A 23,384-nucleotide genomic window follows, 5' to 3' on the forward strand; every position below is an offset into this window, starting at 1 on the left:
TTAGCCTTCCTGCTCCTCTGATGCTGCTTTGCCTGCTGTGTTCATCCAGCTCTACACCTTGTTATCTCAGATTCTCCAGCATCTGCAGTTCCTACTATCTCAAAAAAACTACACTGGGATCTGTTTGTCAACAAATTCATATTGTGCAAAACAGCAGTTCTTGGACTAAAAACCGTAAACATGATGAGAGTTCTAACTCAGCACAGTGAATCTCTTTTCTGTATAAAGTTCTTGAAAAGAAGAGATGCGTTATGGATAGATTGCAAGTTTTAAAACCTATCTTTCTCTCTATTCTCACCTGTCATATGTTCTCACCTGTCATATGTTCTCACCTGTCCATAAACAGATCATGATTCAACTTTTCCTTTTTTCTTAAAAAAGTATTTTCTCTACTCTCTCTGTTTTTGTGGGCTTTGCCTTTGTAAGTACTACAATAAATTAAAATTTAAACCATTTGTTGACTTCATTTCACATGCATTCAGATGCAATGGGCAGCAAAAGGATACATGAGATAACAAGGTGTAGAGCTGGATGAACACAGCAGGCCAAGCAGCATAAGAGGAGCTGGAAAGCTAACGTTTCGGATTGGGACCCTTCTTCAGCCTTCCTCCAGCTCCACACCTTGTTATTTCAGACTCCAGCATCGGCAGTTCCTACTATCTCAAAAGGATACATGAAGTGTTGTCCCTGCAGTTTTTTTTAATAACTTGTTCAATCATGTGTAAAAGTGTTTATGCTTCCTAAAAACTGGTGGAGAACATTATATGCATGAGTATTTGTCGAATTTTGGATACTGCATGAATGTGAATCATTTTATCACTGTCAGGCTTTTGCTTACTGTTATAAAGCAGAGATCGACTCCCTCTGATAACAAAAACTGAAACACTGACAGAGGCTCGCCTCGCCTCGCAATCTGCAAAAAGAAGTGTGAAAAGTGGTATAACCTACCTCTCAGCCCCAATCTTTATAAAGGAGTGGTTAACTGAAATGAAATCCTTTCACTCACTCTATAATCAACAAGTAGCAATTTATTTACCTAACTCTAACAAGTGAACAAATTAATAGAACTACTAAGAAACTGATCAATTCCCCCTTAACTACTAACTATTCCCAAATAAAACAAACTTCTAATAGTATGCTGTTCTAATAAATGCAAGTCCTACTTATACAAACCAAAATAATAATTAAAAAAATTAAAACATAATCCCTCAAAATTACAGCCAGGATTCGTCCTTGGAATGTTCCATGCCCTCGTTGCTGATCCTCAGTCAGGATTGCTTTTCTCCATTGAATTCTTGTCAGGAACGCCTCTCTCCATCGAATTCTTGTGTCAGGAATATAAGCCAAGAGTGCCCCTGTACCTTTAGTTAGATGCTGGTTATTCTGAGAGCTTAGAGAATTCTGTGAGAACCAGTGATTTTCTGTTTAGAGCTGATGGTTGTTAACTTTAGCTGATGGCTGTTGCTATACACAGATTTTCAAATACTGTCTTCTTTTATACCCTTGACAACTTATTAATTTCTTACAATAGGATTGGGCCTAGGTTGTCAAAACCATCAGATTTAAATTTAGTTGGTTTTTCGTCTCTAAGTGCCTGGTTTAAATTAATTGGCTGATTCAAACTGGTTGCCTAAACAAACTACTGCTTGGGTTGCTAACTACACAGCCCTCCTGATACAAATGTTTCAATTTCAGGAGCTCTCTGTGCAGCTGCACATTTTAAAAAAAATCTCTAAACCTAGAAATAACAGATCATCTTTTAAAGGAACCACAGACTCTTCCCCCCCGCCCCCACCCCACCATCATTTTACAAACAACTTCTAACATCCTGCCTTCCAGTCCACGAATACTAGAGTACCAGTATTGAAGGAGTGCAGCACTTGTCAAAGGTGCTGTTTTGAATGAGATGTTGAACAGACGCTACACCTACCCTGAGAAGTTGTCCTCTGCCATATGTTTGTCTTATTGATCAACATTAGATAATTTGATTTTTTTTCTAATACAGTAGTAATGTTTCTTGGTTTGAGTGATCTAGCTTTAATTAGTTCAGTCTAGTTTAGATTGTAATGATAAACCAGATTTCAGTATATTGGCGCACTTCATCTTGGGCCCATTGTAAGTAGTTGATGAGCCAGTCCTGAGCCAGGCTAAATGAACTCCAGTTCAAGATGCTCAGGATTACAGATGTCACTGTGGCACAGTCTCCTGGAGTAGTGTTACATCAAATGTCAGCTTCAGCAAGAACTCCAATTTTACACAGGGATGAACATTGGCCCTCAATGTCCTGGAAGGTTTTAGAGTAGCTACAGCAGGAACCCAAAATTTTCTTATTTCCCCATGCTGCAATCCACCACCACCTCCCACCCCCCCAACTCGATGTATGTGTTTAATTTGAAGCACAGATGTTTTAGACTAAAACATCTGTGCTTCAAATTCATCAGTTGTTTCCACCATTCCTGATGTATGTCTCCTCATACGTACATCAGTAACATGTTTATATCACTCTACAGGTGACTGGTTGTTTGTGAGGGGTGCAGATGTGGAGCGGGGTGTGGTTTGTTGGGATTAGGAATACAGACAGGTGTTGGGTAGTACTGAGCAAGAAACCATTTGGGTTCCTTAATATAGAGTGCAATTTGAAGCAATATTGAGGATGGAGATTGTTCATGTTGGGTCATTACTAGAATCTGGTGGTATTGGGTTTGATAGCAGCCTCTGTGGCCTGGGGGCTGGAAGACTGTGGGAGAGAAGAAACTAGAGGCTGTGGAGCAACCTACCAGTGGTCAGAGATAACCAAAGGAGCAGACTGTGTCAGCACACCTCTGTTTACTTCTCCCAAATGCCCTGCGCATCTATTCAGGGTAGACTTTAATTCTTCCCGAATACAACAAAACACTGTGGATACTGGAAATCTGAAATAAAAACAAACAAAAAAGCTGAAAATCCCAGCAGGTCAGGCAGCATCTGTGGACAAAAGTAGAGTAACATTTCAGTTATTCTAAAGGAAAATTATTGACCAGAAAAATTAACAGCTGTCTCTGCAACTATTGCCTGTCCTGCTGGCTACGGCTGGATGTAATAAACAAGTGCAAGTTTTCAATATCAGTATTTACTGTGGTCTTTATTTTCCACAGATTCAGTGAAAAAACTTCAAGACCAGAAACACGATATGGACAGGGAGACCAAGATCCTAAACAGGAGACTCAGGGTAGGTTGTTTCATTTACTTAGTTATTCAGTTCGGTTTTTTTCAATGTGATTGTAGGAAAATCTTTGAAAATTAGCAATTTAAATCCTGGCACAAATAAAAGCTAAACACTTTGTTTTTTTTTATTTTCCTCTTTTTGGGTCTACATTTACATTAAATGTCATTGATAATTTTCTAAACTCTCTGGTTGACTTCCCTCCATGCCCTGATGCCATACACAATTCTGATTGGTACAGTAGCCATAGTTGGGAAAGGTGTACTAGTGATTTGGGATTGCTCTTTTCCAACTCCTTCCTTTCGGGTTTTCCCACTTCCAGGAGTAATGCTTAATCCTTCTTTTGTCAAGGTGACTTTAGTGATGTTACAGTCTACTTGTGGTCAAGGTATGAGAGAGTGTGGTTGATTACGTAACATGGATCAATAATGAGTGAGCATTGGAAGGTGTAGTCTGCATTGAAATAAGATGGGTTTGAGAAGCTTCAATCATTCACGTAAACAAAGTGTTACAACTCAAATTTCAGTGTAATTTGGCTTATTTTTGTCATGGTACCATTATGAGCCCTCACAATGATGGCATCTTTTATTTGAAACAAAACATTTTTAAAAATAGGAGGAGTCGGCTGAGTGGCGACAGTTTCAGGCAGACCTCCAGACTGCAGTTGTCATCGCAAATGATATTAAGTCTGAAGCACAAGAGGAAATCAGCGACCTGAGACGCAGACTTCAGGAATCAATGGAAAAAACTGAAAAGCTCACCAAAGAACTAGAGGAAGTGAAGGCACGCAAGTACGTGGGATGTTGTGATGTGACTTGGTACGTTGTACATTAGTTAGAGCTTTATCTTGAGCTAGGTTTTGCTAAAAGTATATACGGCATTAGTCAGACAACATTTAGAATAGTGTGAACAGTTTTCAACCCCTTTTCTAAGGAAAGATATACTGGCATTGGGAACAGTCCGGACAAGGTTCACTAGGCTGATTTTGGGTATGGTGGGATTTTCTAATGAGAAGAGGTTGAGTATGTTTGGTCTATTCTCATTGGAATTTAGAAAAATGAGAGGCAACCTTAATGAAGCGTACAAGATTTTTAGGGACTTAACAGGGTAGATGCTGAAAAGTTGTTCCTCCTTGTGGGAGAGTCTAGGACTAGAGAGCATATTCTCAGAATGAGGGGTCACACAGAAAGAGATGAGGAGGAATTTCTTCACTTAAGGTAGTGAATCTGTGGAATTCTTTACCACAGAGTGCTGTACAGCCTAGACTGTTAAGTGTATTCAGAGGTGAGTAGACATTTTTAATCAATAAGGGAATCAAGGTTATAGGGAAAAAAGGCAGGAGGATCACTCATTGAATGGTGGACCAGACTTTATGGTACAAATGGCCTGCTTGTATGTTTTTATGGTCTAGGTGAACACAATCTGTCATGAGCTGTAGTTGATTGTTTACATTGGTTCATGAAGATTGGGTAGGGAACCAGAAGTATAAACAAGTATGTAAGTGATCAAAGGAAGGGCTGACAGAGGGGAAAATAAAAAATATCCTGAGGTGGTATCTAGCGATACTAAACTGTAGATGAGTAAATTTTAATGGCAGATCCAGGAAAACATTTTGAGAAAACCAGTCATGGACACTGGAAAACTAATCATTAAAGCACAGCATGGCCACTGCTGGTTAATTTAGGGGAGTCTCTTGATATTTTTCGATTTTCAGAAGGTCTGCAGCAAGAGATGATGATCTACATAATGCTTTAAGTCTCACATCAAATGGGATGCAAAGTTATTGCTAAATAGAAAGTTGACTTCAAATGGTATTCATATATTGTAAATCTTTCATGTTTGAGAGATTTTTTTAGACGTTTGTGCCCAGATATCCTAATATATTGACATTTAGAAGAGGGCTTGATGTACCATAAATTATCCAGGTTATTATCCTGCTACTAAGATGGAGCCATGTTTCAATTACCTGCCCCTTTGAGAAAGGAAACTCATCACTGAAAGTCAGCATAGTTTTAAGTCACACAGAATAACTGTTTAATCAGGGATCTTCTGCAGCTTGTGATATGCCTAGCAGTTTCAGGTTACAGCTCCACAAGGTGTCCAGATTATGCTACATGTATAAAAATTGTAGCAATATGAGGCTCCGTGTAAAATATTTAGTGAATGAATTAAATTATCCTCGCGCATTGTTAATACAACCAACATGTTTGTCGCTGGTTTGAAATTTTGCAGGCAAGAATGATACAAGCAAAAGCAATATAAATAGGTTAAAGACTTGGGCAAATATCTAGACTGATAGATTTTATAATGCATTGTAAATTAACAAATAGTGTTGGAACATGATTCCAAAGTTGAGCAGTGATATATGGTCTAGAATAGGACAAGTTTGAATGAATCTATAAAGCAGTCAGCCCATTGCTTGCCTAGAGTGTGTTTTTTCAAAAAAAAGTACAGAATAAATCAAAAGGAGTTATGCTATTGTACAGAGTCCTGTTTAGATTCTATCCAGTGAAGGGTTCAGTTCCAGTCAGCAAGTCATAGGAAGGAGCATTGTCCTCGGCATGTTTTATGTTTCCATAGTCATAGCTCTGGCAGTCTGGACAGGGTTTCTATATGACAAACAAATGTTCAGTTAATAGAGGGCAAGAGGAGTCAGAAGAAATATATCAAGCATAACCAAATAGGAAGATTTAAGCCAATTAAAAATAATTAAAGCCTGAGAATCTTCCATGACCCGTGATAACACATGCTTCAGAACAGAAGGTTAAAAGTATCCTCAGCAGTAAATCAATCAGCAAGTGGCTGAAGAATAACAGTAGATAAGTGATGATGTGGAGGTGCCAGTGTTGGACTGAAGTGGACAAAGTCAGAAGTCACATGACACCAGCTTATAGTCCAACAGGTTTATTTGAAATCACAAGCTTTCGGAGCGTAGCCTCTTCATCAAGTGAAGTGAATAGATAAGTGAGAAATCCATCCATTGAAATTATGAAGCCAGTCCTTGCAAGCCCTGGATCTTAAGTCTGTATGAAATAGCTCATAGAATCCCTACAGTGTGGAAACAACTAGTCCACACTGCCAGTCCAACGAGCATCCCAGCCCGACTCATTCCCCTACCCCTGCATTTCCTTATGTCTAACCCAACCCCCCAGCAATCTAAACATCCCTGTACACTACGGGCAATTTAGCATGGCCAATCCACCTAACCTGCACATTTTTTGGACTGTGGGCGGAAACCCATGCAGACACCGGGAGAATGTGCAAACTCCCCACAGTCGCCTGAGGGTGGGATCGAACCCGGGTCCCTGGCGCTGTGAGGCAGCAGTGCTAACCACTTAGCGACCGTGCCGCCCCAATGTCATGTTTCTTTCAGTATTATTGTATAGACAAAAGTAATGAAAGTGTTGCTGTATCCAGTGAGGTTTTAACAAAGTTGATCTTGATCACATTGAAATTTATATATTTAGAAACAGAAATAAAGATTTCAAGAGTTTGAAAGGAATTGCCAAAGTTGATCCAAGTGAATTGACCGCTGTAGTGAAGGCAGATTTAGGAGTGAGGAGGATCCAACAGATAATGAGATTGTGGAATGAACCAAAAGGAATGTAAACTGATTAAAAAGTAGCTGGAAGTGGTTTTAGAAAGCGCTAGTTTAGGATATAGTGAGGTGGTAGGATTGAGTTTTTTAAAATGTTCATTACATTTAAAACTTTTCCTGTTGGAGAGTTTTCCAATTTTATGCATTTTGAGGAAATCCCAAAGGTAGTGAGCCACAGCTGAGAGATTTACATCATTTTGAACCACCAGGAGTTGTATCTGATGCGTCCATGGAAACGTTTAGCTTCTGCCCTGGCTTCTGCGTTGTGGTATGACTGAGATCAGTTACTGATTGCGGGACTCTGTATATAAATCCTGATATTTAAAAAAGCATTCCTTTTAACTTTAGTGTTTGCTACAAGAAAAATATTCCTTTCAGCTCTAATGTTAACAACATAATCCAAGCCATAACTGACAGTAGTCAAATTTATTCTGAGGTGGTTGTGCTTGATAAGCTGTGATATTTATTACATACATTGTAGTCTTATCTATTTTGATCTTTAGGCAGGATGAAGAGCGGGGGCGTATGTACAATTACATGAATGCTGTAGAGCGTGATCTAGCAGCTTTAAGACAAGGAATGGGTCTGAGTCGCAGATCATCTACCTCCTCTGAACCATCGCCAACTGTCAAAACTCTAATTAAATCCTTCGACAGTGCTTCCCAAGGTAACAATGATTTTTTTTACTTAAAAATCTGATTCGTGTAAAAAAATTTATTTGTGTTTTATTACAAAACATAGCTTTGAATATTGACATTCCCCATTGAAATATTCAACACTGTACTGAGACAAAGTAAAAACCAAAAGAAGTGCAGATGCTGTAAATCAGGAACAAAAACAAAGTTGCTGGAGAAGCTCAGCAGGTCTGGCAGTATCTGTGGAGGGAAAACAGAGTTAACGTTTTGGGTCCTGTGACCCTTCCTCAGACTGAGGAAGGGTCACTGGACCTGAAACATTGACTCTGTTTTACCCTTCACAGATGCTGCCAGACCTACTGTACTGAGACACACTGGCCCAAAGTTTCCAATAGCAAGATGGTCATTACAACAGTGTAGACTAGAATTGCACACCAAAACCATGTGAAAATCCCAAAAAGATGACTCTGCAGGATGTGTCCAGGAAGTTGGAATTTTCCTTGGGGCAGTTACTCTGCATCTAGAACCCTTTGGAAATGTCCCCTATTCTGAGATAGAGTCAGAAACCTCTAAATGTTCAACTGACAAGGCTAAAGAGTTAACCCAGGAATAATTAGAGGATTTAAAACTGCATCAACTCCTGGGTGACTTAAACTGAACTCCTGACTTAGCAATGACCCATCTGATCACCTCTCACCCCAGACCTGACCCTCTGCACCCACTGGACCCAAACCCATCCACACGTTATCCCAAATCCTTATTCATCTGTTGCCATGCCCCACACTTATCTGCTCTTAATAGGTTTCAAAGTGGCTACCAGGCTTTTAAATCAGAAAACAGCACTTCACTGCTGGAAAAGGAGGCACAGTTTTCAGAATCCTCTCTTAGCTGATCTTGGTGAGTATTGCTTCACATAAGAGTGCTTCTTGCAGCAAATTTTATGTAAGACCTCCTTTAAAGTATCTGATCAGTAAACCTGGGCTACTGTTTCCTTGAACAGATTAGGCAAAGCAGCATTCTGTGGTCTCTAAATTGACTGCAGTACTTTTAAATGGTACGTTTGTAAATGTAAGCCAATCAGTTTGTAACTTTGGAAACAGTAATCTAGTTTCCTCTCCTTTGAGAATGAACATGTCTCCTCAGTAGCAAGTTTGAGACTGGCAACTTGCCGTGTGGCCACCTGTGGACTTTCGGTGACAAATCACTTTGGAAATGCTTAGGGTAGCCCAATGGGAAATGTACTCTTGTTTGAACCATTAACTATGCAGAAGCCATAGTCAGTATTTTCTGACCTAAAGTTAGCTTTACTTGTTACATTCTCTGTCATCACTTTCTTTCTCACCTCCCCCCACTCCAATGGGACACTTTGTTCTTTCCAGTTTGGCAGTTAGACACACCATTGTTCTGACATTCTCACATTCCATTCACTTAATCTGCACAATCAACACCCTTTCTCCCCTAGCACTCTACCTCCGACTATTGCATAAATGCTGCCCCCTCCACACTTCACATTAACTCTGTTGAAGAGTCATCTAGACTCAAAATGTTAGCTTGCGCTCTCCATGGATGCTGCAAGACCCGCTGTGATTTCCAGCATTTTTTGTTTTCAGTACAGATTCCAGCATCTGCAGTGTTTGCTCCTAAATTTGATCACTTTTTTTCAGTTCACGCCAACCTTAAATTCCTGGATGTGTTCTCATCCCCACACTGCAATTATGATTTTAACAGAAAGTCTGGCTGAGAATGTAACCTATCTAGTCCACATTACTGTAGAAATCTTTCCTGTATTGTCTCAGATTGCTTTGACTCCTAGAACTATTGAGCAGTGCTCTGTGTTCACCAGATTCTCTGTATAAGCCATGAGCCGGATTTTCGGAGGACTAGCAATCACAGTCAATGGCCACTCTATTCCTACTTTTTTTATGCTAAGAAAGATCTCCAAATCACTGACAGGAGTTTCTGATCGGGGTCTCTTCAGAAATACAGAGTATACTTTAAATCTGACAGGTCCCTCATCATGCAAGATACTAAGGAGAAGATAAACCATCCTCTCATGTCACAGCAGTAGTTGTCATATTGTATGTTTTAAATGTCTAGCATTATAAACAGACTCCTGTGAAAACGTAAATATGAAAGGTAACCATGATATGGAGGTGCTGGTGTTGGACTAGGGTGGACATGGTCAAAAATCACACAACACCAGGTTATAGTCCAACAGGTTGATTTGAAAACATAAGCTTTCAGAGTCTTGCTCCTCCTCCAGGTTTTACTGAGAGAGATGGCATCGGACACAGAATTTATAAGTAAAAGATCAAAGGATCAGAGAACTGATGTGAATGTATTGAACAAACCGAAGATAGTTATTAAATCGTTAATATTTTGGTTTTGATTGATTAATGTGCAAATTCCAGAATTTCTTTCAAGTCACTGCCATGAGATAACTAAAGGTTTTATCAGTATACCAGAGATGACATCTCAGGTCACTGTCACTTGACAACAGCCCCTCTGCAAACCACCTTCTGGAAGCAGTGACTGCACTGATGCAGGTCTTCCCCATGTCAGCCAATCAGCGTCACTACGCTGCTGCCCTCTTCAAGGTTTTAGGGCATACAGATCCCAGATTCCGGTGTATGGGCTGTGGGATGGTATATAGTGTCCAGAGAAGGTGTAGTTAGAGGTTTGTATGGTATGTCGCTGGGGTGGGGGAGGTAGTGGTCATTCTAACAGTTACCCAGGATCTAGACTATGTATTTTGTTGCCTAATGTTTCCTGGACAATTATTTCCATAATTGCAGCAGAACCCTGTGGATTCTATGATTTAATTGGATACTTCTGGAGAGTTCCAGGCACAGGGGAATTGATTAGAACCTTCAGTTCCCTGGGGGAATTCCCTCAGAGTCTGCTACGTCGGGGATTCCACATTGTCCTGACGCGAAACTCCCATCTGTGCTGCACAAAAGACTATCAGACCATCAGAAAATCTGGATTTTTTTTTACATTCCTGCCCTTATCTCTCCAAAACGAAACTATTTTGGGATGCCCACATGCCAGCTGACCACTGTTTTAAATACTGTAATTCAAATGCAAATGTTTTGGTTTACAGAGCAGACAAATGACATTACGCAGGAGGGATGTATTGGATGTCCTTGTAAAGTTTTATATTAGTTATACATGGCTGCTCCTGTTTATGTTAGTTTTTTATGTTTTAGCACGCAATTTGAATTGTACCCTTTTACTTGAAGAAAAGTGTCATTATAAACTCTGCAATCTTCCTTGACTTCTAAAATACCACAGTTGACTTTTTCCATTACTGAACTCTTAACTGACATGGACGCGATAGGTTGGATGAAGGGTCTTCTTCTGTGTTGTAGATCTCTGACTCTTGCAGTTGAGCCGAGTACATGTGCTGTTGATTGGGTTGTGATATGCCGTTGAGGGTGACTTATATTTTAAGAATGTGAATGTGAACCAGCTTTCTAGATCAAAAATTATTTCTTTTCTAGTTGTGCCTAATACTACCACGGCTACCATTCCACGAAGCCCCCTCAGCCCAAGCCCTCTGAAAACACCACCAGCAGCTGCCGTGTCACCAATGCAGGTTAGTAAGTCACCAGTGTACAACTGGCTGTTTGCCTGCAGAGTTTTTCTATATTCTGACATCCTGAAGCAGAGATTATTGAACTATACTACAAATCTTGATCTTTATGTACATCCCATTCACACATAAGATTCCACTCTGTCATAAATTTCACAGTATTGGGTGTATGCCATTTAATAAGTAATTTAATCAGTTGCTTAACTGTTCTTGTTTTCCTTGCAAATCATTCCATTTACATCTCCCCAAACCTTGAGAATCTTTGTGGAGACTGTGTGTTTTTATTGTTAGACTAAGCATTCTCATTTCTAAATAAATAGAAATGAAAGTGGTGGTGTTTATTTGTAGGATATATGTGAACTTTATTAACTGTGCTTCCACAGTCTATAACTTTCTCTTTTGCTTTCACACATTGTGCAGATTAGGATAACAACTAACAATTGAAAAAAGACAATGGCAATCATAAGAACAGCAGTTTGTGATTGAAACAGGGTGCTAATTGTACACCATGGAAACAAGATAAATATCCGTCATTCATTAATTGTAAAAATTTGCTCCAACATACAACCAAGGCACAGGAGTAGGCCACTCTGCCCTTCATGCCTGTTTCATCACTCAAAAAGGCCATGGCTGATTTTATTTTAACTTCAACTCTGTATTGCTGCATAACCCAATAAGCTTTCAACTCCTTGGTAATCAAGAATCTGCCTTAAAAATGTTTAAAGATTCTGTACATACTGCTTTATGAGGAAGAGAATCACTCAACCCTCTGAGAGAATAGAGTTTCCTCTTCTCTGATTCAAATGGGTGACCCCTTATTTTTAAACTATGACCACTAGTTTTAGATTCTCCTGCAAGTGGAAACTTCCCACAATTTTCTAACTAAGAGTTTAGCTGTTTACTTTATCTCTCCTGAATTCTCATACCCTCCAAGTATGTAACATGCCACCTGTATCTTAGCTGCTAATGATCTAAGATGGGGTCTGGTGCATCGTAGACCATTGATTGTAGGTTATTATTGTAGAGTCTCTGGTTTCACGTGCTATAATTGATGGTATACTAAAAAAAAAAATTGGCCGTGACCAGATTTTATTGTAGTCTCTAAATGATACCAAAGTATTTTCTTGTACATTTGGGATACTACCTTTAAAACTGTAAGTTATTTAAACTAGAAAAAGTTGCAAAACCTAACATACTGACCCTTAATTTGTTCAATTAATTTGGATAACAATTTAAGTTTATAAAATTTACTTAAAAAAAAATTACTGGCAGTTATCATCATCCTCTGCTGTCTCTTTCTAATTGTATTTCGAGTTTTCTTTATGCTACAGAACCATTTCTTAGTGTTCTGATAGTATGTAATGACGATTTAAGTAATGGCCTTTTAGAGCCAACAAAACTGAAGGTATTAATAACTGCAGGATCCTGCTTTTGCTTGTGCCCACTTAGATTAATCTGTCTTTCAATCACCTATTCCAGCTGAATTTAAAGGAGAATGGTGCCAGTCTATAGAGAAAGCTGCATGATTACCAAGCCAGTCATACGTACATTTGCACAATTGACAGTGATGTGAAGGTTGGAGGCCTTTGTATTGTTTCTACCCTTACATCTGAACCACTGCATGTTGGCGAGTACTGTCTGGTTGCCAGTTCCTTCGGGTTGTGTTGAGATTTCAGGTTGGAAACGCTTGATGATTAAAATTGTATGTGCAACATATATGGTTTATTTGAAATACTTCAGTATGACGCAGTGCTTATCTGCAACAGTTTGTAGTGAGCTTAAGTGAGGTTCTGCCTCACATATTAAAACTGAAGACACCATGGTATTTAGAAAATTTCCGGCTGATCCTAGGATTCATCCCAACTTCTCTGAACTACCTCCAGTGCAAGAACATCAATCCTTAAATCATCATTTTGCGGCCTTCTGTCTCATGAGACAATGGTTTTCACCATTGCAGTCAACTCTAATTTAAAACATTGCTCAGTGTAACTCAGGATCCTACTCCAGCATTTGGTTTTTGCCACACTTGCTGCAGATCCCTGAACACAATGGGTAACTTAGCATGGCCAATCCATCTAGCCTGCACATCTTTGGACAGTGGGAGGAAACCGGAGCACCTGACGGAAACCCACGCTGACGCAGGGAGAATGTGCAAACTCCACATGGACAGTTGAGGGTGGAGTTGAACCCAGGTCCCTGGCACTGTGAGGCAGCAGTGCTAACCACTGAGCCACCATTAAACATTTTACAGGTGTGAGAGAGTCTGTCCATTTGCCACTGAAGGTGTTCCTCACTGCGGAATGTTAGTGCAGCATTGTCAGCGTAGAGCAACTCTCTGATGAAGACTTGGTCTGTTTTCAACAATGTCTCAGGTGAGCAAGGCTAAATAGTTTCTGTTAGCTCTGGAAATTAAGTAGACACCCTCTTTAGATGATCTGAGGGCATGTGACAACACAAAGATAAAAATGTGATGAAGTAAAACCACAACCCTGTTTGATCCCAGTGTGGATCTTCAAAGGGTTCCTTTGTTACCCTGTCACAGCTTGCTCAACATGCTATCACAGAAAGAGGAGGTCACACTGAGCATCTTCAAAGGGAAGCTGATATTCTCCAGTAGCTTAAATAGACCACCTTTTCTCATGTGGTTGAATGCCTTTGCAAGATCAATGAAGGCAATATATAGTGAACTCTTTTGTTCATGCCATCTGTGGCTGCTGCCAGACTGAAGATCATGTCAACTGTAGATATCTCGGTTTTAGAACCACGTGTGGATTAGAGATAGATGTGTTCAGCCAGAATCTGCAGTCTTACAAGAGCAACATCTTTTTCATGATGCTCAGCAGGGAGCTGCCACGATATTTATTGCATTCGTGGCGGTTGCCTTTGTTCTTGTACAGGGCCACAGTCTTCGCATCTTTGGGCATTACCATCTTCCTCCAACAGAGACAGAGGAGTTTCATCAGCCACTATATGAGTGCTGGTTGAGTGTAGCCAGTTCTGCATGAAAGGCAGGCTCACTATGGTGGGATAACACGGTGTAGAGCTGGATGAACACAGCAGGCCAAGCAGCATCAGAGGAGCAGGAAAGCTCTACACCGTGTTATCTCAGATTCTCCAGCATCGGCAGTTCCTGCTATCTCTCTCACTATAGTGGCTTGTGTTGCTTGTGATTATGTTCTTCTTAGAGTATAACTCAAGGTAGTTTCCACCTATTTCACCAAACGTTCATTCGTAATTGGTGATGACTTCCCCTACTTTTGTTGGCATTTCCATTACCAAATTTCTCCCTTAAGACACTATTCAGGTCTGTGATGAAATACTTTGCACTTGTCTCAATGGGTACAGTGATTTGCTAAGCTTCTTAACAGAAATCTTCCAAAACAGCAACCTCTACCATTGTAGAATAGGGCCACCCAAAGACACAGTTTTTCATCCCAAGACAGAACTGTATAATCACTCAAAGTACTAAAGCCTACTGTCTCAAAGCACTGTGAACTGCAGTAGTTCAGGAAGGCCACTCAGCACTGTGTTCTCGAGGGTAATTAGAAATGGGCAATGTGTGTTGATCATGCCAGCAATGCTCTTATTTCCTGAATTCATTTAAAAAAAAGAAAAATTTGGAGGAGATGATACTTTCTATATTCTCCTGGCAACATTTTGAGAAGTTAATTTCTCAGTTGTCCTCTACTTTTATTTTTGTCCCACACCCACATGTCTACCTTCAGTATTTGCCCTAGCTTTGCCATGACACCTCACAAATGGATAAAGATGAAGATTCTTTTGCAATTTTAATACCTGCATACATGAGGTAAGAAGAGAAATTTGGGAGGATTATGGGACGGGATGACCCAACTGTAGTTAACCAATGAAGTTGAATATAGTACCAAATTGAAAGCAAAAAAGCATACATTGTGGCAAAGATTAGTGGTAAACCAGAGAAGTAGGAAAGTTTTAAAGGTCACCAAGAAAAGGAGAAAATAAACTGAGGGCAAACCAACAAGTAATATAAAAATGGACAGTAAGAGCTTCTTTATATATTTATTTGCTTATATATATAAGAAAAGAAAAAGGGCAAAGTGAAAATCAGCTTCTAAGAGAATGAAGTTTGGGAAGTAATAATAGAGAACCAGGAACTTGCAGAGGAGCTGAAAAAAATGGTTTACATCAGTCCTCATGGTAGAGACTAATAATAGTATTCCAAAAATACTAAATAGTCAATGGTCTAAAGCGGAAGTTGGGGGAGAGGACATAAACTATCACTGGAGAAAAGTACCAAGGAAGCTTATGGGTCCAAAAGCCGATAGATCCCTGGACCGGATGTGTGCTGTCCTAGGATTTTTAGCTACAGGGATAGTGGATGTGCTTCTCAATCTTCCAAGAATTCTTAGATTCTGGAAAAGCCCTAGAGGATTGGAAAGGTGCCAATTGAACACATTTTGGAGGAGATGATGCTTTCTGTATTCACTGAAAACATTTTCTAAAGTTAATTTCTCACTTGTCCTCTACCCATTTTCTCCAACACCCAGAATGTTTGCTGTTTGCTCTGGCATTAGCATAGAACTTTACAGAGGTGTAATGATGAAAATTTGAATGAGGAAAGACTGCACAGCTAAACTGAAGAGGTGAATATTAAAATGAGGAAAGACTGCAGAACCGAAGAGGTGAATATTCGTTAAAATGAGGAAAGACTACAGTGCTGAACTGAAGAGGTGAATATGAGGAAAAGTGAGGAAAGGCTGCAACACACAGGGATGTGGGGATGGGCATGCATGAATTCAAAAAGCTAGCATCCACGTTCAGTTGGTGTGAAAATAGGCAGTTTTAATATTGTGATTAGTTTTGATCCCGCTGTCTAAGGAATGATATACTGTCACTGGAGACAGTCCAGATGAAGTTCACCAGGTTGATCCCAGGTATGGAAAGATTTTCTTAAGGCATAAATTGAGTAGGTTGTAATTGTTATTGTTGGAGTTTAAAAGAATGAGATGACCTTATTGAAACATTTAGGTTTCTTAGAAGGCTTTTTAAGATAGATGCAGAGAGGTTGTTTCCTTTTGTGGGAAAATCCAGGACCAGTACAGCATGATCACAGAGTAAGGGGTTCCCCATTTAAGACAAAGATGAGAAGGAAATTCTTCTTTGAGTGTAGTGAATCTGTGGAAATCTCCACCACAGAGACTGTAGAGTTAGTCATTAAGTATATTCAAGGCTGAGATACAGATTTTTAATCAGTAACGTTATGGGGTTATAAGGCAGGAAAATTGATTGGGGATCATCAGATCAGCCATGATCTGATTGAGTGGTGGAGCAGACTCGAATGGCCTACTTCTGCTCCAATATCTTATGCTTTTATAGATAGTGAATGTTGGTACAGACAATTCCAAGACATTGGTCACAGACCCGTTACTCTGTGGTCTGTATGGACAGAGCAAAGGAGTTCACTCTTCACTTATTCATTTACACAATACTGGCTGCCAGCATTGTTCTCAGCTCTGCACTTGAGCTGGGTGGTATTACAGCCACAGCATGCAGTTTTGTGTTATTGGATCCATTAAAGTCACTCTACCTGACAAGAGACTTTGGCCACATCATTCAGTCTACAGTGCACACTTACATGAGGAAAGGGGCCAGTTTGTCATGGGAAACATCATCTTTAGCTTTTCTGTGGAAGAAAGGAAGCACCGGCTGTTAGGGTTTATTTTGAGAACAGAGAATTGTGTGGTACCAGTAGCATCAGGGCTTCTTAAATCAGGTCAGTGGTTTTCATGTAGCAAGAGATTTGACACTGACTCAACACCATTGCGTGTATTAGCAGCTGTTAGTCAGGGAAACTTTTATGATGGCTTCATGGTGGAACACTTACTCAACTTTTGAAGAAGAGATATTGAATACTTGGCTTTAGGAATATGTCTAAATGCATGCCTTTAAGGTGCTGATTCTTAGAGGAAACTCCTAATAGAAGAGATTGTTAGAATCTACTTCTTTTTTTTGGCTGCTGCACACAGAAAAGTGTACCATATGGCATTGCCATGATCATGAGCATGCAAAATGACATTGGTTGTGTACAGTGCTCCAAATGCCATCTCCAAGAGAAATTCCTTGGCTGAGTGCAAAGGATATGGCTGAGTGCAAAGGATATGTCTGATTGGCTTGACCCTGATAAATTATACTTGCACCAGGCACCTTGCAGATGGTCCTTAGATCTCGAACATTTAATTATCAGAGAAAACAGTGTTGTTCACAATACACCATTCTGATCATCTAGACCAACTTACTGTCACCAACTTTCATCATCTACTTCCTTGATGGAGCTGGTGACCCTTAGTAAGTTTTCTGCAATCTCTGAGCAGACCTTGCCTTTCCCTGAAAACAAATCAAATTGATATTTGGACACTATACATATTGATAATCTGGTCTAATTTTTGCAATATTTTATTGTTTCATTATGCTGACATGACCTGTGTGAATGGCTATTTATTTTGTAAGGACTGCATAGAAATGTCCTGCTAGATTTGAAATATTATCATATCTCAGGAGACTTCTAATTATTTCTATTTTAAGCTAAAAGCATTACCCGGTTTGTATTCACGTTGTTTTCACATATAGAAAACTAGTTTAAAATTTCAGAACATTGAGAGAATGGTAGAGTGGAATTTCTCCTTCCCAATTTTTAACCTGTTTTATTCGGCTCCTTAATCCCAGACTTTGTACTGTCTCACGTCCAAAATAGGCCACTTGTGTAGGAAGCCTGGGAATTTGCACTGAACAATTGATTTAGATTCTGTTACTTGGTTTCCCCATTACTTGAATAGGATTCCATTGACTTCACTCATCATTTGGATTGTAAGAACTGGGAATTTACACCATACCGATTTAAAAACTTAAATCCACATGGTAACACATGGTCTGACTAGACAGTCTCTTGAGATTCTAAAGCTCGATATGTTGACAGTTGTTCCCCGGATCTGTATGCTGTAATTAATCAAATTGATATTCTACAATCAGATTTATTCCCACTTTTGTTTGAAAATTATTGACATTGTTTTTAATGTTTGTGTCAATCCAAGCGTATTCTTCAGTTAATTTCAATCCTGTCTTCTCCTGTGGCTGTCCTCTCCAGGATATTAACACCCCATACCCTCTGAACAGCATCTTGGGTTGTATTGTTAGACAATTGTTGGCCTTCTACAAGCATGTTCCTAGTGATTTTCTTTTATTTTGTCATGCATGCAGAAGGCTACAATTTATTGTCCATCCCTTTGAAAAGATATTGGTGAGCTGTTGCCTTGTAACCACTGTAGTCCACGTGCTGTAGATAGGCACACTATTAGGAAAGCAGTTCCATGATTTTAACTCAGCAACATTGAAGGAGCGGCAATATAGTTCCAAGTCAAGATTATATAAGATTTAGAGGGAAACTTGCAGATGGTGGTGTTTGAGGTTGCAGACTTGCTCGCCGAGCCAGTGTGTTTGATTGCAGACATTTTGTCACCCTGCTAGGTAACATCATCAGTGTGCCTCCAGTGAAGTGTTGGTGTTCTGTCCCGCTTGTTATTTATATGCCTCAGTTTGCTGGCGTATTACTTTGGTTCTGTTTTTCACTGGTTTGTATAATGGGTCCAGTTCAATATGTTTGTTGACGGAATGCCAGGCCTCCAGGAATTCCCTGGCATGTTTCTGTTTGGCTTGTGCTATTATGGATGTGTTGTCCCAGTCGAAGTGTCCTTCTTTGCCCGTGTGTATTGAGACCAGTGAGAACTGGTTGTGTCTCTCAGTGGCCAGTTGGTGTTCGTGTATCCTTATTGCCTGTTTTCTTCCAGTTTGGCCTAAGTAGTGTTTCCTTGCATGGTATTTTGTACGTTACATTAGTTTTATTGGTTGTAGGTATGGGACCCTTTACGTTTGTTCACATGTCTGCTGCCCTTGCCTTTCGAGGTAGTAGAGCTAACACGTTTGGAAACTGCATTTCTAATTAAGTAGAGAAAATAAACATTATATTGTTGCGTGGCTTCTTCATTTGATCATGGGGAGAAAAAGAAACAATTCCCAAAATAAAAGGAGGTTGGAAAAATAGTCCACTTCTCCCAATGTCTGTAATGTTCGGTGTAATGTTTGTCACAGTGTTGAAGATGTGCCAAATTTGAAAGTAAGAGAATGCGGAGAGAGTGTTGGCACAAGTTTGTTATTAAAGAAACATAGACACAATTGGAGATTGTAAGAACTGCCAATGTGGGTGTCAGAGATTACACAGTGTAGAACTGGAGGAACACAGCAGGCGAGGCAGCATCAGAGGAGCAGGAAAGTTGATGTTCCGGGGCCCCATTTCTGAAGAAGGGTCCCGAGCTGAAACGTCAACTTTCCTGTTCCTCTGATGTTGCCTGGCCTGCTGTGTTCCTCTAGCTCTACACTGTGTTATCATAGACACAATTGGTATAGTCCACATCTCTGCAGACAGTGAGACGAAAAAAAGGAAAATATCAGCAACAGAATGTGCTAATAGTGAGAAATAAATAATACTGTTGAATGACTAGACATGTGCCAGATTTGAACTGAAAGCATTTTTATGCTCAGCATTATGTAGGTCTTCTCTTGCAAATGTATGAAATGCACTCTGACATTTTTATTATCTGATCTTTGTCATCAATAATATTTGATACAGTCCACTTGCTGCGCATCTAATTGATGAAAAAAAACAAAATCAACTTGCATCTTTACATGTCTTTAGAGTAGCAAAATGCCTCAAGCCATTGTACAGAAACATTGCTGTACAAAGATTGACACTAAGACATAGAAGGGTAAGTTCAAGAGATATGAGCAAATTCATGGTCTAAGAGAAAGACTTAGGAGAATTTAATGTGGATGAAAATAGGAAGGGATGATGGGGGTTCTCCAGGGTTGCAGGATTTGGAAGGGAGACCATTGCAGGAAATTCTCCAGCTGCATCTGAAATGAATGGAAGAATGGAACCAGACTAGGTAGTCCCACTCGGCTTGACAAAAAGAAGAGAGGCTGAGGGAAGTGGGGTCCTTGTCTGTGAACTGACCATGTGAAAGTTATTAAGGATTTCAGTTGTGATGTGTTGAACAGAGTTGTTAAAAAAAAAAATCTACCCTGTTACTGCAGGGGAGAAAAAAATGAGAATTGCCAGATTGTTCCTCTCGTTTTCTATCTCACTGCTGTTGTGAATCAGTTACGTGTATAAGGGAAATAATTTAGTTGTGTTAGCAGCTGACTAGAACGGATTTGTTAACGAGGCTCAACTGCAATTTACTCTCTCATCAACAGATGGCGATCAGCCATTGAACTTCCCAATCCAATCCCAGTAGATGACAATGCGTCTGCTGAAGTAAGTTAGACGACATGTCCATCCTGGGCCTCCTGCAGTGCCACAACGATGCCACCCGAAGGTTGCAGGAACAGCAACTCATATTCCGCTTGGGAACCCTGCAGCCCAATGGTATCAATGTGGATTTCACAAGTTTCAAAATCTCCCCTCCCCCCACCGCATCCCAAAACCAGTCCAGCTCGTCCCTGCCTCCCTAACCTGTTCTTCCTCCCACCTATCCCCTCCTCCCACCTCAAGCCGCACCTCCATCTCCTACCGACCAGCCTCATCCCGCCCCCTTGACCTGTCCGTCCTCCCTGGACTGACCTATCCCCTTCCTAACTCCCTACCTACACTCACCTTTCCCGGCCCCATCCCCGCCTCTTCGACCTGTTTGTTTCTTCTCCACCTATCCTCTCCTCTATCCCTCTTCTATCCGCCTCCCACTCTCTCCCTATTTATTTCAAAACCCCCTTCCCCTCCCCCTTTTCTGATGAAGGGTCTAGGCCCGAAACGTCAGCCTCTCTGCTCCTATGATGCTGCTTGGCCTGCTGTGTTCATCCAGCCCTGCACCTTGTTGTCTCGGATTCTCCAGCATCTGCAGTTCCTACTATCTCTGATTCGCTCTTAGTTTCATGCAGTTTGTTTATTCATAGAGCACTGAAGAGTAATATAGATGATATGTGCAATTCCCTTATGTTCCTTTGACAGTACTCTAGAGCAGTTTGTGTTTGTCTATAAATTAGGTGGTGTTAATAAAAGTAACTAAAGGTCTCTAATAAAAGTAAGGAACACAGCAGGCCAGGCAGCATCAGAGGAGCAGGAAAACTGAAATTCTGAATCAGGATTTCTGAAGAAGGGTCCTGACCCGAAATGTCAGCTTTCCTGCTCCTCTGATACTGCCTGGCCTGCTGTGTTCCTCCAGCTCCATACTGTGTTATCTCTGACTCCAGCATCGGCAGTGCTTACTATCTCTAATAAAAGTAAGTTTTATATGTGAAGACATAGACTGGACATGACTATGGGATAAATTGCTTCTTAATGTATTGCAAACTGAAACATCATCTTTGGTTGAAATGCAGCTAATACTCCATGACAAACCAATGCAACTATTGTGCTGGTACTGGAGAAACTTAACAGATCTGGCAGCATCCGTACAGAGAAAAGCACAGTTAATACTTAGCATCCAATGTCTCTTTGTTAGAATTGTAACTATTCTTGAATATTCCAGCTGCTTGCTCTGATAAATAACTCCAATGATTTAACTATCAGACAGAAGGGTAATCTAAATTAACAAGTAAGATGGCAATGCATTAGGGTTTCTGAGCTTTTCTGCTGTGTCCACTTCCATTTCTTTTTTGTTTTTTTTTCTCTTCTTTTCCTTTTTTATCTTACCTCTTGTTTGATTGTGGCAACGGCATTGGCAGTTGGCGAGTGAGCCCAGTGTGGACTTGTGGCTGTCAGCAACTCTGCAAGACAGCGGCAGATTAGGTTTGTCCACTCTGTCTGCTGTTCTTCTTCCCTGTTTTCTCTTTTTTTTTCAGTTTTCGTTTTTTTTAGGGTTTTTTCCTACGAACTTACCCTCTGGAGAATGGTGGCGGCGATATCAGGTTTGTAGAATTTGGCAATCGGCTAGATGTCCGGTGTGAGGCAATGGCTGGATGCCTGACCCAGGACTGTCGGGGAATTCCTGACGCCCAGCACTTGAACCGAAGACAAGACCAAGGATCAGCGTGAATGGCACCTGGATTGGAGCTTTGACGGTCTGGTGTGTGGCAGTGGCTGAAGGCCTGGATTGAGCTTTGGCAATCTGAGATCCCAAGAGCGAGCCCAACATGGTGATGGAGGTTGCCCCAACATCTGCAGTGACAACGAGAGCAGGGTAAATCAAGCAAATGTGAAGCAAGTGTGCCAAAGCAGAGGAGATTGAGCCCTTGAAGAAAGTGTGGTCCCAGCATGGCTAAGCACTTAAAGACTGCAATAGTTGAATTTTTAGCTTTATTTATTTTTTGACTTAATACTAAGAAAGACTGTAATGTTTAACTTTTAAATTTGTTCCTTTTATTTCTTTCTACCTTGTTCTTGAGTTTTTGTACCTAGGTTACTTGTACCTATGATGGTGCTGTGTGTGGCGACGTTGAAAACTCTTCATTGTACTCCTGTACTTTTGTACTTGAGTACACATGATAATAAAGTCTAAATTTAAAGAGGAGTAGCACAATCAATTTTTGAGTTCACTTTAATAACAAGAGCAAAAAGACTGATTTTTTTTAAAATAATGAGAAACTGTTAAATGTTGGTATTTTAAGAGATTTTTGTGTACTTATATAAGAAATGCAAATAGTTAATGCACAAGTACAACAAGTAATTATTAAGGTAAATGGTACATTGGCCTTTTGTTTCCAAGTGCATTTGGGAAGAGTAATCAAGCTTTGCTACAATTGCACAGGGCTTTGGTGAGACCACACCTGGCTTCAAGTACCGTGTTGTTTTAGACTCCATACTTGAAGGATGTGGTTGCATGGAGGAGCTGGAACAAAAATTGTCTAGACTGATTCCAAGGATGAAAAGGTTTCTGTTTGAGGTTAAATAGAATGAAGTTTTGAGGTAATTTCATTCAAGCGCATAAGATTTTGAAAGAAAAGCAAAATATTGTGGATGCTGCAGATATGAAATAAAAATAGAAAGAATTGCAGAAACTCAGCAGGTCCAAACAGCATCTGTCAAAAGAGAAACAGACATGTATCCAATGACCCTTCTTCAGAACTGATTGAATCATTGGGCTTGAAATATTAACTAGTAGTAAGTCTTGCCAGAAAAATCAGGACAAGTCCAATGCAGCCAGTAGCTGCTCGTTCATCAGCAAAGTAATGATGTTGTCAATGACAGTACCATCAAGCCACATGCACTGTTAACCAGCTCGTTCATGCTTCCTGTCAGGATGGTGTATCCCTTCCCCAGACGACATTCGGGAGCCAAACAGGTTTTTACAACAATCTGGTAGTTTGAGGATCATTCGTAATGCTTTG

The 23,384-nt window shown here is 40.2% G+C and overlaps 1 protein-coding gene across 1 annotated transcript in view; it reads left to right on the forward strand.

The window, feature by feature from the left end:
- The window catches only part of specc1la (sperm antigen with calponin homology and coiled-coil domains 1-like a), a 246,908-nt gene that overhangs the window by 97,498 nt on the left and 126,026 nt on the right, over positions 1-23,384 (forward strand). Inside the window, exons 6-9 of the mRNA XM_048611683.1 lie at positions 3,135-3,208; positions 3,818-4,020; positions 7,304-7,467; positions 10,939-11,033. Coding sequence (XP_048467640.1) covers positions 3,135-3,208; positions 3,818-4,020; positions 7,304-7,467; positions 10,939-11,033 — 536 coding nt within the window. The remainder of the gene's footprint in view (positions 1-3,134; positions 3,209-3,817; positions 4,021-7,303; positions 7,468-10,938; positions 11,034-23,384) is intronic.

This window comes from Rhincodon typus, chromosome 24 (genome assembly GCF_021869965.1).
Source record: "Rhincodon typus isolate 14 chromosome 24, sRhiTyp1.1, whole genome shotgun sequence".
NCBI classification, from domain to species: domain Eukaryota; kingdom Metazoa; phylum Chordata; class Chondrichthyes; order Orectolobiformes; family Rhincodontidae; genus Rhincodon; species Rhincodon typus.